Source organism: Meriones unguiculatus, chromosome 7, assembly GCF_030254825.1.
Source record: "Meriones unguiculatus strain TT.TT164.6M chromosome 7, Bangor_MerUng_6.1, whole genome shotgun sequence".
Lineage (NCBI taxonomy): Eukaryota > Metazoa > Chordata > Mammalia > Rodentia > Muridae > Meriones > Meriones unguiculatus.
This window is the reverse complement of record NC_083355.1, coordinates 31,689,138-31,706,272: the sequence shown is the minus strand read 5'-3', so window position 1 is coordinate 31,706,272 and position 17,135 is coordinate 31,689,138. Positions and strand designations below refer to the sequence as shown.

The following is a 17,135-nucleotide window of genomic DNA, read 5'->3' as shown; positions in this document are numbered from 1 at the left end:
TTAACAGTCATTATTGCAAGCCCGGAGTCAGACCCGCTCAGGATCACGTGGCGAACCTCGTTAGGGAAAAGTCGACACGGCATTGGGTCTGACGGGGCCTCTTTCAAGTAGGTGGGACTGGTCCCGGGAGTCCAGTCAGCGGAGAGGAGCCTGGTACCATGAAGGAGCTGTTTGTGCTCGCCTTCGCTCTCGCTCTGCTGGCTTTCTCCTCAGGTAGGTTTTCTCCCCCAGGACACCACCTGTTTTCACACTGACATGATAAGATACGGTCTATATTGATATTTTGATGCTCTTTCTTTTCCTAAGAGCAAGCCTCTAGAATTATTCTTTAAAACTCTAGGACTTTTCTTTAAAAGGGAGGTAAGTTGCTTTCGTTGAAAAGTCTCAAACTAGTGCATTTGAGCACTAGTTTCAAAAAACTCTGAAAAGCCTTCCGTTACCTCTTCTTTTAAAGCTTCTAGGGGACCGCTGGAAGCTTCACCTACTTTTATTATGCTAATATCTTTGAATATTTGCACTGCATCACCCCTTTCCCCATTTATATTTTTTTTTTGTGAGTGGAATGTGTGAAGACTAGGTTTAACACAGTCTTACTGCCACACACAGACAATGGGAAAGTATATGCTCTTTAAAAAGCCGAATGGGGGGGGGCGGTGTAGCTCAGTTGCCAGAGTGCTTGCCTGGCATGGGTGAAGAAGTCCTTCCTGAGTTTTGTGCCAGGGCCACATCAATGGCTCGGTGGCAAACAACTGTAATTGTAGCACTTGGGAGGATCTGGAGTTCAAGCTTGCCCCAACTAGACACTGGGTTCAAGGCCAGCCAGCCAAAGGACCTTGTCTCAAAACAGACAAAAGCAAGCAAACGAACAGAAAACCCACACTTTACAGAAATGTCCACTTTAAAGAAATGGGCCATTGCAGGAGGTAAATAGATGTTAAATCCTGAAGCTTTTGCCCTGAGTTAACTGAGCCCTCAGAAATGCTACATCCTCTGGGGCAGATTCTTTTGTGTTTTAACCAAGCTTGAACTTGCAAATCCTCTCTGGAGTCCTGAAATGGGAGTGTGGATTCCCAGGCCTGGGAATCTCTCATGGCTCTTCCTGGTTTTTCCAGAAGCCTCCCCGATTCTGACAGAAAAGCAAGCCAAACAGCTCCTGAGGTCGAGGCGACAGGACAGGCCCAGCAAACCTGGATTCCCTGACGAGCCCCTGCGGGTGAGTGCTTGGCCCTGGTATTTTATAGAACGTGCCATCTTCTGAGTGAGCATTCGTTCTGATATCGATTGGGGGCTGGTCGCACCCTGGGCTGTGAGATTGGGGGGGATTCTAAGATGGGTGGGATCCCCACTCCTGGAGATGCCGACTCTACTCACCTACGGGGTAGGCGAAGGGGGTACTTTAAACAGAAAGAGTGGGGGTGCAGAGCCTGTATCCCAGCATCCTGAGTGGGCTGCTCAGCATCTCCCTCCTCCACTCTGCTTGCTCAGGAGATGATCCCAACCCACTGTCTGCCTCTTGGGATCCTAAGCAGGCTGGAGGAGCATCGTCAGCCAGCGATGGCCTCCCTGGGCAGAATCTTGGTAGCAGCTGCAGCGGCCTCTGGCCATGGCTTTCCTCAGCTCTGCCCTATGAGTTCTGGCATCTGTGATAGTTAATACTGCCAACTTAACAGGATCTAAAATCGTCTCCAGGACAAGCCTCTGGATATGTCCATGAGTGCTTCAGACTGAGCTATTGAGGTGGGGAAGAGCCACCCTAAATGTAGCAGCACCATTCGTTGTACTGAGTCCTAGACTGCATTAAAAAACAGAACGCAAGCTGACCATTAGCTTTCTTTTTTTTAAATAATATTTTTTTCTTATTTCTTTTGAAATTATAATTGCATACTCCCCTCTCCCTTTTCCTCTCACTAACCCCTCTTATGCACCTCACCTTTCTATCTCTCAAGTTCGTGGCCTCCTCTTCTTTCTTTTTTTTCTAAGATAGTTTTTTTTTTTTTTTTCTGTGTAATAGCCCTGGCTGTCCTGGAACTCACTCTGTAGACCAGGCTGGCCTCAAATTCACAGAGATCCACCTGCTTCTGTCTCCTGAGCGCTGGGACTGAAGGCATGTGCCACCACGCCCAGCTCTCCTCTTCTTTAATTCCTTTCCCCCCCTAAATACAGAAATACAACCTACTCAGTCTGCATGTAATCTCAGGGTTAACAACTTGGCATTGGATAGCAATTCGGGGGAGGTCCTCCTCTGGAAAAGACCATTTTTCCCTCTCTCAGAATTCCCTGGTTGCCCATAGTTGTTTGTCTATGGTTGAAGCCTCACAAGCTTCCCTCTTCCATGTTGGCAGACATGCTGGTGCCATCCTTGTTCAAGACTTGTTTAGGCAGCTGTGTTGACTAAGACTTCATAGATGCAGCCTCTCTGCCTTTTTTTTTTTCCTTTTGGTTTTCTGAGACAGGTTTCTCTGTGTTTAGCCTTGACTGTGTCCTGGACTCACTTTATAGACCAAGTTGGCCTCGAACTCACAGAGATCCACCCGCCTCTGCATCCCAGAGTGCTGGGACTACAGGCGTGTGCCACTGCGCCCGGTTCTCTCTGACATTTCTAAGGGGCACAGTTTCTGTTCCTCCGGTGCTCACAGTCTTTCGGGGTCCTCTTCTGTAACGCTCCCTGAGCCTTAGATGGAGGAGGAATTGTGTTGTAGATGTGTCCTATCAGCTGGGGCTGGGTCACTTCCTGATTGTGGCAGCAGGAAAACCTGTAGCCACACTGTCCCACTGCCATGCGCCCCTCCATCCCGATGGACTGGTCCCCCCAAGCTGTGAGGGAAAAGAAACCTCCCTAAGCTGTATATTTTGTCACACCAACAAGGAAAGTAATGACACAGCCCCCTTTCCTGCCTCTCTTTTGGGTGTTTGGTGGACGCTTCGAGACCCCAGCAGGCTGGTTCAGCCCGTTTTGGTGCCTAGCTTGGCTCCTGCTGTGGCCGGAAGCACTTCTGACATTGGTGGTATTTCTGCCTCTTCGAGGTGAAGGTTCATCACACACACACTGTACCAGCAAGCCAGGGACGTCTGGAGATTATTGTCTGGTGGTATCTCTGTGGTTCAGGTTGGCCTCTTTCCTGGACCCCTCAACTAGTGTCAGCGCTCAGTCAGGTTTTGTTTGTTTGTTTTTTGAGACAGAGTTTCCCTGTGTAGCCCTGGCTGTCCTGGAACTCTCTCTGTAGAGCAGGCTGGCCTGGAACTCAGACATCCACCTGCCTCTGCCTCTGCCTCTGCCTCCGGAGTGCTGGGATTGAAGGTGTGGGTCACCACCTGGCTCTCAGTCAGAGTCTTACGGTGAGGCCCATGGGGACCTAGAACCGTGTTTGCCGTCTCTCACTGCAGGCTCAGTGTGCCTACGTTGATATTTAAAAGGCTTTCATTGGGCTGGAAATGAAGCTCAGTGGTAGAATGCTTGCCCGGAATGCACAAGGCCCTAGGTTTGATCCCCAGCATTGAAAAAAAAAATGATGGCAAATGCTGCTGGCTCAGGTCGGACTAGTGTTGAATCCTTCAACGTACTTTGCTTCTTCTCTCAATTCTTCCCCTTGTGGGGTGTGCATGCAGATGGAGGCCAGAGGACAGCTTGTGGGAGCTGGTTCTCTCCTTCTATCATGTGTGTGTGGCCCCAGGGACTACTCTGGTTGTCAGCGTTCAGCAAGCACCTTTGCCCACTGAGCCCTTCAGGTAGCCTAAATCTATGTTCTAACTGTGTACAGGGGAAGTTTCCTTATACTGCTATACACCATTACTTTCTTCTCTACGCCAGGGACTGAATCTAGGGCCTTGTATGTGTCAGGGCAAGCATCCTACCACATCCCGAACTCTGAGGTTTTCTTGGACAACGCCTGCACCTGGCTGTCTTGAGCTCTGTGGGGCAATGGCCTTGTACCCTCACTGAAGACTTTGTAAGCCTCTATCTGCAGGTGTTTGGACCGTTGACGCTCAGTTTCCTGCCTCCCGCAGCTGGGCTGCCCTTGGCTCTGAATTCTGCATTGTTCGGTCCTCATCCAACTTAGAAACTTCTGAGTGCGTTCCTTTGATGACATCGTGCCTCTTCCTGGCTTGGGGCCATCGCCAGCTTTAAGAACACTCACAGCTGGATCTCAATGCAAAGCATGGTGGCCCTGTGCTTGCCAGTATGTCTTGAGATATCAGTGAGGTCCCACCTCTGGCCAGGCAGGCTCAGGGGCTGGTGGTCAGGGCTGCACAGTGGGTGGACATCAATCAAGGGCCTTTGGCTTCTGGAGAGCCATGGCTTCTTTCTGTCTTTCTCTTTCTCTCTTTTGTTTGTCTGAGACAGGATCTTTCCACATAGCCTTGGCTAGTCTGGAAATCACTATGTAGACCAGGCTGGCCCTGAACGCACAGAGATCCACCTGCCTCTGCCTCCTGAATGCTGGGATTAAAGTTGTGTGCCACCTTCTCTGGCATACATGTATGTGTTTTGAAGAAGGCTTTGCAGAGTATTTTGTGTCAGAATATCTGATATCCTTCTTTTGTGTTCCTCTTTGGGCCTTGTCTTGAGCCCCTTGGGCTGCTTGGAATGATGCCTATGGAAGGCTGTCTTAGGGTGCCCTGGGCATCCTTGCCCAGGTTGAATTTCCACGCTGCACACACAATGGAACCTTCCAGGGGTTTCAAGCAGGACACTGATATGATTAGGCCTGGGAATTAGAGGTTCAGGACACAGAGCCTCTCAGACGCTGGCCTTCAGACCTCACTGCACATGGGAAGCAGGCAGTGGCATTGTTGAAAACATTATGCATCTCCTTGTCATGGTACTCAGGAGATGGATAGGTGGGCTTGGGCAGATAAGTAGAGTGGGAAGCTTTTGGGGGAAGGCATGTGCCCCTGGGAACTAAGCCTGGAGACCCACGTGCTTACTGCCAACATAGCAAACTAAAATGTTGACTAGTGGGGGTGTCTTATTTTGTTCCTCGCTAAGTGACTGGATAAAGGAAAACTGGTTCAGAGAATGGAGAAGCCATGGAGGAGGGTCGTGGGTGGTGCTTTGGGGATGTGCATTAACTCAAAATGAAGACACTCGTGGGGATTCGCAATCTGTTCTCATGAAGAGTTATGGTGCGGTAGTTGTCATCTTGACCCTTGGCTCAAACATCGCACAGGCTGGCTTCTGCAGAGTTACTGGCTCAGACAAACGGCCTATGCACACAGGGGCCTTGACTGTTTGAAGTAGCTCCTGAGTATTTCCCTCACCTGACAATATGCTAGCAATGAACAGGCTGCTAGCATCTGCCCTGGAGATACAGGGGGAGCAGGGCCCTTGATGGAGGAAGTTCGGGCCTGGAGGGAAAAAGAAAAGATACTTAGAGGGAAACAGATGGCTCTGGGCAACCTCCCTCCCCACACCCCAGACTTTAAATGTCTGGAGGCAGCCAGGGTGCAAGAGGGAGATAGAAAAAGAGGCCAGAGGGAGGGGCAGATGAAGGATGCCTAAGGGAGCTTAAGGCTGGATTTCTCTGCTCTAGGAAACAGCTGATGCAGCAGGTATCAGAACACACTTGACTTTGGGTTTGCAGTTGGTTTTGCTGCTTCCTCTGCAACCCCTAACCACTCAAAGCCATCTGTGTTAGTGGTTTTCTGGAGGGAATGATGACTGGCAGGTGGTACCTGGTGGGGTGTGCATGGCTGTCAAGAGAGGAAAGTCACCCCTAGAATCTAGAAGCTGCTGCGGTAGAGAAACTGGCTGTCATGGTCATTTATAATTAACCGGGCTCCAGATCTTTGGAGGTTTTAAAGAGCAGGGTCTGGACTTCATGGAAATGGGATGGGAGCTCTCCAAAGGCTGGCGATTCATTTAGGGATGTGCCATGCGGAGATAGGTAGGTTTTACTGAGTTGTCACAGTGACTCTATTGTGTCAGAGGATTCATAGGTCTAATGAAGTTTCACCAGGCTCACAGAGGCCAGGACCAACCAAACAACCCAACCTTGTTAGGAGACAACTGCATGAAGACAGGGCTGTGGGAAGAGGAGGCGGAATGGAAAACAGTTTGAGGCTGAAATGGTCCCAGAGGCTCATGTTTCTAATATTTGTTCCTCAGCCAGCACTGAGGTCTGGCTGGTGGAGCAAAACCAAACCAAACCAAACCAAACCAAAGGTAGGCGGATTGCTGTGAGTTCAAAGCCAATCTGGTCTATACAGCGAGTCCAGAACAGCTGAGGCTACACAGAGAAACCCTGTCTCAAAAAACCAAACCAAACTAAACCAAACCAAACCAACCAAAGGGGTACACTTCTGAAAGTTATACCTGGCCTCTAGTTCCTGCCCCATTTTCTCTGTCCCTCTGTTCACTATGACGTGAACACACTCCAGCTGCCTTGAACAGAGATAGCTGCTAGATAAACTCTAGATGCACTAGATAAACTAGTTAAACTCTCTAAAACCACGAGCCACACAAATCTTTCCTAAGTCTTTTAAAAGAGAGATTTCTACTTTCAGTGGTTAGTGTTTGCATGTATCTCTCTCTCTTGCTCTCTCTCTCTGTGAAGATATGTGTATGTGAATGCAGGTCCCCAAAGAGGTAACAGGTTCTCTGAAGCTGGAGTAGCAGGTAGTTGGGAGCCACAGGACATGGGTGCTGAGAACGGAACTCTGGTCCTCTGGAAGAGCAGTAAATGCTCTTAATCACTGAGCTGTCTCTCCAGACTAAATCTTCCCCTTCCTCAGGTGTTTCTGTCAGGTACTGAGGTCACAGTGATGCGAAAGTAACCAACATGAGGATGCCTCTGAGCTCCCTCTGGAAGATTCCCCGGCTGTGAGGGTGCTTGCCTTCATGTTTAGGGTTGGATCTTAACTGTTGCTCCTCATCATGGTCCCTAGAGAGCTGCTCAGGCTTAGTCAGAGCTCACCAGATGGGCAGAACCCATGCTGCTCCTCACATCCCCTAAATGTGGCCCATGTCTGCGCATGACCCAGCAATTCCTGGGCACCTCAGAGTTAGGAAGTCCAGCTCTGGACAAGGCCTGGCTTCATCTCTGTTCCCCTAGAAAAGGGGTTATAGGCTTGTTTGCTTCATCCCAACACACTTGGTGTCTCTGTTTTGCCTTGGGCACTGGTTGCTTAGTCTCTTAGGACCTTCATTCTCCCTGTTCTCCCATTTTCCCTCCTTTTGTTTCATGGCTCTGCAGCTGCACTTCCATTGCCAGATCTATAGCCTTTGACATCACTTATTTTTCATGGCATCTCTGCCTTCCCTGTTTCCCTGTTTCGGTAGCCCTGTGCCTGGAATCTTGCCTCTGCTTTGGTGAGATGGCTGTGTGCTTCTGCCACCTGTCTGAACTCCCTCAGGAGCTCTGGACTGGTTTATCCAACTGTCCACTTCCCCATTTGTGCTTGGATATCTACTAGGCATCTCCAATCTAACGGCTCCAAAAGGAAGTCCTGGTTTTACACTCACAGCACCCTGTCCTAGAACCTGGCTCTCTCTTACCCTTTGCTGTTATTGTGGTAGCTATGAGTAGAGCAAGCAGTGACCCCACAGCCAGTATTCCTCCCTCCCCATTGTGTCATCTATTCTCCAGGGCTCTATAAGCATGAGAGGCCTGTTTAAAAACCCTCCACCATCTTGTTGTCCTGCCTTTGCTCCAGCCTTGCTTGCATCTGTACAGTGTCTCCACCATGTCGGGAGAAGGACGCTCCTTGCCCAGTCCACTTGCCTGAAAGTAAGCTAGTAAGGTGGTCCTGTTTACACCTTTTCTGCAGTGCGGTTGCTTGCATTTTAAAGAATGTGTTCCAGCTCGTTATTATTAAATGATGCGTGTTAGAACTGTATTACAACTTGGTTACCATTTTCCTGAACAACGGGCATTTTAGATATCATAAGAATTCTTGTACACATGGCTGGAGAGATGGCTTAGAGGTTCAGAGCTCTTGTTTGCTGTCTCTAACTCCAATCCCAGGGGATCCATTGTCATTGTCTGGCCTCTGAGGGCACCAGGCCTGCATATGGTACATGGACATACATGCAGGCCTCAAAAACATAAAATAATAAAGTAAAGCAAAAACCCTCATACACATGCATGTTTTTCAAAAAGAAACATTTCAGAGTTTCATGCACTTTTAACTAGTCACTGCCAAATTGTACCATGCCCTATCCTCCGTATGTATAAGAACACCTATTCTCCTCTTCCTGTCTCTTTGTCTGCCTATCCGTCCGTCTGTCTGTCTGTCTGTGTCCCTCTATTTCCTATGGTGTCTCACTCTGTAGCTCTGGCTGGCTTGGAACTTGCTAATTGGATCAGGCTGGTCTCAGACTCAGAAATACAGCTGCCTCCAGCCTGCTGGGATTAAAGGTGTATGGCCCCGTGCCCACCATCCTATGCTGCCTTAAAAATTACTGATTATTTGTGTGTGTGTGTGTGTGCCTGTCGTCATGAGCATCTGTGGGCGTACATACCACAGTGTGCATGTGAGGTCAGAGGACAGCTTTATGGAGCTGGCTTTCTTATTGCACTTTTATGTGGATTCCAGGGACTGGACTCTGGTCACCAAGCTCGTATTCGCAAGCCCCTTTCTCCCCTGGCGCACCTTGGTAGCCTGGTTTCCTGTATTCTTGACAAAACCTCATATAAAATGGAGATGAAGTTTTGAAGGAAAACTTAGCCTATCCCTGTTTATCTCTGTTATGTGTGTGTAGGGGGGCAGGGGAGCGGGGAGGCAAAAGTGATGATGTTTCTGAGTGATAAGATTTGGGGCAAAATTTCACCTTCACCTCCGTCCTCTTTGTGGTCCATGTGTATTTATTTCTTAGGGCTGCCGCAACGGATTGTGGCATTTAGAACAACAGTCCTTCATTACCTCACAACGCGGCCTGCCGGAGTTTGAAATCAGGCACTGTTGGAATTAGTTCTTTCCGGAAGTTCTGAACAGACTTGTCTGTTACCTGTCCCTCGCCTGCCTCCTAGTGGTGGCTGGTGGTCCCTACTGTTTCTTAACCCATGGCTGCGTTACACCAGCCTGCCTGCTGTCACGGGGCTTCTTTGTGTCTATGTTCCCCCTTTTCTCCGTGTTGGGATGCTCTGTTTTTGTTTCTGGCTGCTGTGCTAAACTATCCCGACGCGGTGCAACTTAGGGGAGAGGGTTTATTTTAGCTCATAGTTCCGGGCTGCAGTCTGTTATTGTGGGGAAGCGAGGGTGGCAGGAGCCTGAAGCGGTAACAGCCACTGTCGAGCCAGAGAGGATGAACGAGTGCATCACCTGCACTCAGCTCATTACAGCCCAAGACCCAAACCCAGGGAAAGATGTCACCCGCAGTGGGCGGGTCATCCCATCTCAGTTAACTAGTCCTGATGGTCTCTCCCTCACGGGGAAGCCTAAGGACAAGGCCGCAGTGAGGTTCCCTTCCCAGGGGATTCCACCTTGTGCCAAGCTGTTAATGAAAATTAACCATCCGGTGGGGATTGAACCCATATGTGTTAAGCCAGTGCCTTGGCCCTGAGCTAGCGCCCTAGTCTTTCACATTTCCCGCTTCTACAGAGGACGGCAGCCGTTGGCTAGGGCCCACCTGAATCCAGTGTGATGTCATCTTTAATTGGTAACATTGGTAAAGATCCGGTTTGCAAAGCCAAAGGTTTTTCCCTCATACGTTACTACAGAACATGAATTTGGGGGACATACTATTTAAATTGCCAGCTGAAATAATTAACAACCCTGTGTATGATTTCCACAAGATCCTGCAGTTCACAGCGGGCAGCAGCTTGTCTGCTTCTCCACGCACCGCTGACCGACTGTTGTTATCTCGGCCAAATTCCTTACAACTCCCTGAGTCTCAGTTTTCGCAGCTAGAAAATGAGGAAATCACGACTGTCCACTGTAAGAGAAAATGTGTGAGCGCTCAGCATAGGGATATCTATGGGCGATTCCTTAAAGAAAAAAAAAAGCTAGTTTTATGTCAATTTGATACAAGCTGGAGTCATCAGAGAGGAGGGGCCTTCGATTGGGAAAATGCCTCCAAAAGATCAGGTTGTAGGTAAGCCTGTAGGGCATTTTCTTAATTAGTGATTGATGGGGGAGGGCCCTGCCCACTGTGGGTGGAGCCACCTCAGGCTGGTGGTGCTGGGATCTATAAGAAAGCGGGCTGAGCAAGCCATGAGGAGCAAGCAAGTAGGCAGCACCCTTCTATGGCCTCTGCATCAGCTCCTGCCTCCGGGTCCCTGCCCTCACTGATTTTGGTAATGAGCTGTTATATTAAAGTGTGAGTGAATAAACCCTGTCCTCCCCAATTTGCTTTGGTTATGGTGTTTCATCAATGGCAGTAGTAACCCTAAGAGAGCCTTCTACCTTCTTTCTGCTGATAGATAAAAGTCAGTGCACTCTGGCCTGGGGACATGCTAGCCTCAAGCCATCCCTGGGCTCCCTGTCACCCTTCCAAGGTAACTGATGTTCAGTCACCCAGAACGTCTCCTTCCTTTTAAAGTGAGACCCCAGCACCTCCCGACATGTGGCTTTATCTGCCTGGCACCCTCCTCTTCCTTCAAATGTCATGGTGTTTCTCTCTTTCCTATCTGCCCTTCTAGCACGCTCAGCCTTCCATACATTTGTACATCTGCTTTCTTAAGCTTCTGTGACTTAGGGTTGCCCTTGGTCTACAAATACTAAATGGGGGAAAGTCTCACAGGGAACAGTGCATAAGATCAAAACTGTGCACTTCTCTGGGGAGGGTGAGGAGAACTTACGCTGTCTTGCCTCATCTTGCCTGGGGTGGGGAGTCTAGTGTGTCCATACTCTCCACAAGTCAGCTGTCAGTCACTTAGTCTGTGGTGATTTGAATGAGAATGCCCCACACAGGCCCATATATTTGCATGTTTAGCTGCCAGCTGATGAGCTGTTTGACAGGATTAGGAAGTGTGGCATTGTTGGAATAAGTGTGCTTTAAGGAGGTTATGTCACTGGGGGTGGGCTTTGAGCTTTCAAAAGCCCACATCAGCCTAGTCTGTCTCTCTGTCTCTCTGTCTCTCTCCCTTTCCCCTCCTCCTCTTTCCCTTCTTTCCCTTCCCTCGTCTCCTTTTTCCTCCCTCCCTCCTTCCCTTTCTTCCCTCTCCTTTTCCCTCCCTCCCTCCTTCCCTCCCTCCCTCTCTGCCTGCTGCCTAGGGAATCAGGATGGAAAGCTCTAAGCTTCTGCTCCAGAGCTAGGCCTGTCTGTTTCCCACCATGACGATCATGGACTCACCTTCTGAAACTGTAAGCAACCCCCAGTTAAATGCTTTCTCTCATAAGCATTTTTGCCCAGCCGTTGTGGCGCATACTTTTAATCTCAGCACTCTGGAGGCAGAGGCAGGGGGATATCTGTGAGTTTGAGGCCAGCCTGGTTTACAGGGTGAGTTCCAGGACAGCCAGGGCTGTTACATAGAGAAACCCTGTCTCAAAAAACAAACAAACAAACAAACAAAATAAAACAACACAAAACAAAACAAAACAAACAACCAAAACCCAGTTGCCTCTCTGCATAGTGACTCTCTACAGCAACAGAACAGCATCTCTGTCTCTGTCTCTGTCTCCATTATTGGGTCCATTGCTCCTCTTTCAGCAGCTGTGTACAGCTTCCGTCCCACCCCTCCCTCTATCCTACCCCATGGGCATCCCCATAGGCATCCCACCGTCTCATGTTCTCGTAGGAAGAAGGGAAAACGCAGCCCAGTAAGCTATGTTAAGAGCTGAGGGGTGTGCGTGAGATAAACTGCATTTACAAAGCTTTTTATTATAGCATGTTTTTTTTTTTTTAATTTTTGTATGTTTGTGTGTACATGTTTGTGCTTTTACGTGTGTGCTTAGGTATGTGGAGACCAGGGCTTCCCTGGAGTGTCACTTTTTAGGTGCCATCTACCTTGTATTTTGAGACAGGGTCTCTCTTGACTCTGGAGCTCCCCAAGTAAGATAGACAGGCTGGCCAGTGAGCCCAGAGGTCTGCCGGACTTGGTTTCCCCAGCACTGGGTTTGCAAGTGCACGCCATTGTGCCTGAATTTTCAGGTGTGGGTTCTGGGGATTGAACTCAGGATCTCATGCCTGCAAAGCAGGGGCTTTACTAGTGAAGTTATCTGGCCTGCAAGCTTTCTTTTTCACTATTATGGATAAGTTCAGTAACTTCCTCCCTGACAGACCCACCTAGCCTCCCCTGACACAGGCTCTTCCCTGAGTGGGGGTGAGCACTTTACTGGAAGAGTCACCCCTCTAGCTCTGTAGTGTAACATTTTGATTATTCTATTTTATAATTATTTGTCATCATTTTTTTTTTTTCTTTTGGGGCAGGGTCTCTCTGTGGCTGTCCTGGACTTGCTTTGCAGACCAGTCTGGCCTGGAACTCAGAGATCCGTCTGCCTTTGCCTCCCAAGTGCTGGAATTACAGTTGTGTGCTACCAAACCCGGCTTCCAAGTGCTGGATAAGTGTACATAATTGGTTAAAAGTAGGCACTTCAAGGATGCTTGATTTGCATTAAACAACATACTCCTATCATATGAATGGAAACATAGTACCTAAGTATCCTATAGGCACAGGGAAGGGAGAACTAACAGGGGAGCTGTGTCAAAGGTCATATATCAAATGTGGTTAGGGGCATCTATGTCTGAAGATGTTCTCTAGATGAAGTCAGGCAGAGAGTAGGAGGCCCTGCTGGGGAGAGGGAGTCCTGCATGTTAACACTGAGCTAGAATGGCTATCCTGACTGGGAGGACTGTAACTGCAAACAGAGGTCCTGACAACACAGTTGGCATGAATTAAAAAAAAAAAATCTATATTGGGTTTCTTATACCTTTCCCTCTATTCACCCCAATCCCTTCCAATGCCCCAGCACCAGGCAGGAGAGAAAGAAGGTTAGCGGGGAGAAGGGACATAGTTCTCTTTTGGTTATTTCCTGCTGACTGGGGTGGTTGGGTTTCTTGGGGCGAGTACAATCTTCGTTTCAGGATATTTCTAACTTCTTCACATCAAATCACGACAGCAGCAACCAGGAGCAGCTTGGGGGAGAAGCTTTCTGCTTTCTGCTTTCTGAGAGTGCCCCGTCCCTCTCTGGGCATTTATACCCTCTCAGAGTCCCCAGAATTAAACTGTCTGCAGTTGGCAAAGATTATGTCCCTCTCTGAGCCAGCACGAGGCAAGTAGTCTGTTGCTGTGGACAATCTGAAGCAGCCCCTGGGAGGGGGTGTGGAGAGGGTATCTCCTGTAGATAAACTACCCTACTCATCTACAGAACAATGCTGTGCACTTACCTAAACGCACTCACGTGACTGTGGATTTCTAGAGAAAGGCCCAGAAAGATAGTGCTGTCTCTCTCAGCCCTACCATCTCACGGAATATTGAAGGTGTCACTGTGGCGATCTTTATATTTAACGCTTAACTATTATTTGTTTAAAAGGATTAATTTTGTTTTTAATTATACATTTGTGTGCTCGTCTGTGTGTGGGTATGTATTCATGTATGTGTATGTGTATACATGTGAGCGCTGGGAACTGAACTTAGGTTCTTTGCAAGGACAGTATGTATTCTTAACCACTAAACTATCTCTCTAGGCCTCTAGGCCCCAATTTTGAGTTATATATATATATGTCTTTCCTATTAGACTGTTCTAAATCACTTTAAGGGGGGGATAGGCAATTTGTTTTACTTCTGGGTCTCCATCGCCAAACCAACGATTGGCATTTCTTAAAGGCTGGTTGTTTCTCTGTGCTTCCTGGAGAGGGTGGATGGGGATGCTCAAACTCAGCGGGATAGGACTCTACTTGGGAAGGTGGAGTTTATCTCAAGGAAATCTCTTCCATTGCTTTATTTAAGCTCATCAAGCTTCTCTTAATCTTTCCAAACTTTAGGGAAGAATTTGCTTGCCAATTGACAGGGAGAACCATGTGAATTCTTTAAGAAAGACAACATTTAGGCTTCAGTGATGTCTTTTGTGATCATGTTCATAAGCTACTCCTGTAGCTTGGGGATTTGCCTTTCTAGGGAGCTTGGCTGTTTTGGCTTGTGTCTCTTCCAGGCATGTTCTTACTGGGTGCAGATAAATCATGCTAGCTTTATGGTAAGTAGCCTTTGTAAACATGCTTTCATGTTTAGCCCCACGACAAACGTCCTGGGAACTCCATTACCCTTTTATTCCCATGATCTCAAAGATGGTTCAGAATAACTGAGATGTCGTTGTGCTCAGCGCGTACTGACTTTCCTAGGGCATGGAGCCTTTGGGGATCTGGGGCAGTTAACTTCTGAGCCATCCTTCAGCCTGTGTGATTACCTTACTTTGACTAATGAGCAAAATAAATTCTTCCAAATGTCAATGGACCTGTAATCCTGCCCAAATGTCATAGGAAAGGCTGGGGACATCTTGGAAAAAGTTTATGCCTTGATAGGCCATTTGCTATGTCATTCTCGGGTCAGGTCGGGCTCTGCTAAACATTTCATTTCATTATCACGCCACTCCAACGAGGGTCTATGTGTAGTTTCCATTCCAATTACTGAGAAATGATTCACTTAAATCATTACAATGGGCATTTGACATGGAACACAAATACTGGTTTTTGTTTTTGTTTAATTTCTTCCCTCCCTAGAGAAGAGAATCTAAAGGAATGAAAACCTGTTTTCCATCTCCCTCTCCCTTCTCAGTCCAGGAACATTTGAGATGATCATTAATGCTGGGTCATTTCTGACTCGGCCAATGCAATTGTTGAATTTGTGGTTTTTAGCTGATTTGTAGTTGGGCTTTTCATCTTTGACTAATGACTGCTTTCAGGCCTTTGTGGCATATTCATTTCCCCAACATTTAAAATAAATACTGAAGTGTCATGGAAACCGGTGCTGGCTTCCTTCTTGGTTCTCAGTGTGTGTCTATTTTGGTGGCTTTTCTTCAGTGATGACTTCAGCTGCTGTGAAACACACTAACTTTTGCTTTTACGTACATTTGGCCATTATAGCAAGACGATTGACACAGATGGCAAGGGACCTTCGAAGGAGGACTTAGTGAGATAAAAAAACCCATCTTTCCATGTATTCGTTATATATGTCTTCAGTGAGCTACACCGAGGCCCTCATGTTTCCCTGTGGGGGGTATGCATGTGCAATTGGAAGCCAGAAGTCTCCAATGGCTCTCCACCTTGTTTTATTGGGTCTCTCACTGAACCCAGCGCTCACTTATTCTGAGATAGTGGCTACCCAGCAAGCCCTGAGCACCTTCTGTCTCTGCCTCGTCATTGGTGGAATATAGGCAAACATCACCACATCCATTTTTGTTTAATGCAAGTGCCAGGGGCCTAAAACTCAGGTCTTAATCTTTTTTATTTGTTTGTTTGTTTTCAAGACAGGGTTTCTCTATGTGTAGCCTTGTGTGTGTCCCATCTTGGAACTCTCTTTGTAGAACAGGTTGGCCTTGAACTCACAGAGATATGCTTGCCTCTGCCTCCCCAGTCCTGGGATTAAAGGTCACCACACCTGGCTAAGTAGGTCTTAATTTATTAACTGAGCTATTTCCTGGCTCCTCCTTTCTTTTTTTGTTTCCTTTCTTTATTTCTTTCTTCCCTCTCTTTCTTCCCTTTCTTCCTTTCTTCCTTTCTTCCTTTCTTCCTTTCTTCCTTCCTTCCTTCCTTCCTTCCTTCTTTCCTTCCTTCCTTCCTTTCTTTTCTTTTCTTTTTCTCTCTTTCTCTCTCTCTCTCTCTTCTGTACAGCCCTTCTTTCTGTAGACTTGGTTGTCCTAGAACTCACTCTGTAGACAAGGCTGACCTGGAACTCAGAGATCTACCTGCCTCTGCCTCAGGAGTGCTGGAGCTAAAGGTGTGAACGATCACACTCAGTCCCCCTTTGTTCTTTTTAATGATTGTGTTTAGTACTGGCTATAGAGTTCGTGGAGGACATTCTCAAAAGCACCAAAACTTCAAGTTCAAACTGGGCCCTCTGTTAAAGGCTTTTCAGTGCTGCAGGAAAGGTTATATGTGCCTTAACATGCTTTTGATATAGACACATACCGAAGTGATTTTGTCTAGTCACACATACTGAATTGCTGAAATGTGTCTGCTCTCGCCCATGGCGACGTGCCACTTTTCCGGTTAACAGCCTGCTGTTTAAGAGTTACTTAAACACACTTATGTGGTTCCATTTCACACGCACTTGGCAGTCATTCACATCTCGGGGTCATAGCACCCAGAGTTCTTTCAGAGTGGGCTGACCCCCCGCAGGCTGCACGGCCATCTGGCTCCCTTGCTGGCTGGTTTCCCACCGGGCTGTGGGAAATACTGAGGGTAAGGAGAAAGAGCAAGCAGGGGGCGTGGCGCTTAACTGTGATGCCAGCACCTGGGAGGCAGAGGCAGACCGAGCTCCCTCCGTGAGCTCCAGGCCCTCCTGGTCTACAAGGTGAGTCCCAGGAGCCTCCCGTTGCTATGGGTTTGTCTCTCCAGGAATATATGCACCACCTCCTGGCCCTGGAGCACCGTGCCGAGGAGCAGTTTCTGGAACACTGGCTGAATCCGCACTGCAAACCCCACTGCGACAGGAACATCGTCCACCCTGTGTAAAGGACCCGGGGCCAGCTCGGTATGTCCCGGGGGTTCTGTTGGAAAGGGGGACTCTGGGAAGCGTGTGTTGGTGGGGGGACTTTCTGGGGCAGGGTACCGAGGGGCCCGAGTGTCACTTGCTTCTTATTTGGGAGGTGGCAAGGGAGCCAGGCAAGGGGGAACATGGGGGAGCCTACTGGTCACCAAGAGATCCCAGATGGGGAGGGGATGGTGCCCTTTTTGCATCCAGGAAAGATCCTGCATATCACATGCATGTAATTCCTACAGAGGCCAGAAGAGGGCATCAGATCGCCTGGGACTGCCCATACTGCCAGCTGTGAGCTACCGTGTAGAAGCTGGGAATTGAAACAGTTCTCTACAAGAACAGCTTGTGCTGCTCAGCCATTTCTCTAGCCCCTTCTCTGCAGGTTTTTGTTTGTTTGTTTGTTTGCTTGCTTGCTTTTTTGTTTTTGTTTTGCTTTTTTAGCTTCAGAGGGCTTGGAGCTCCCCGTGGCAACCAGCTGGCCTGGAACCCAAAGGTTTTTTTGTTTTTTGTTTTTTTGTTTTTGTTTTTTGAGATACAGTTTTTCTGTGCAGCCCTGGCTGT

The 17,135-nt window shown here is 48.2% G+C and overlaps 1 protein-coding gene across 1 annotated transcript; it reads left to right on the top strand.

Moving 5' to 3' along the window:
* The first annotated feature begins 104 nt into the window (after positions 1–104).
* On the top strand, positions 105–16,553 carry C7H17orf67 (chromosome 7 C17orf67 homolog). The gene is made up of 3 exons (XM_021648800.2): positions 105–213; positions 1,113–1,213; positions 16,433–16,553. The coding sequence occupies exons 1-3, from the start codon at positions 159–161 to the stop codon at positions 16,547–16,549; spliced, it is 273 nt and encodes a 90-aa protein (XP_021504475.1). The 5' UTR covers positions 105–158; the 3' UTR covers positions 16,550–16,553.
* The last annotated feature ends 582 nt before the right edge of the window (positions 16,554–17,135 follow it).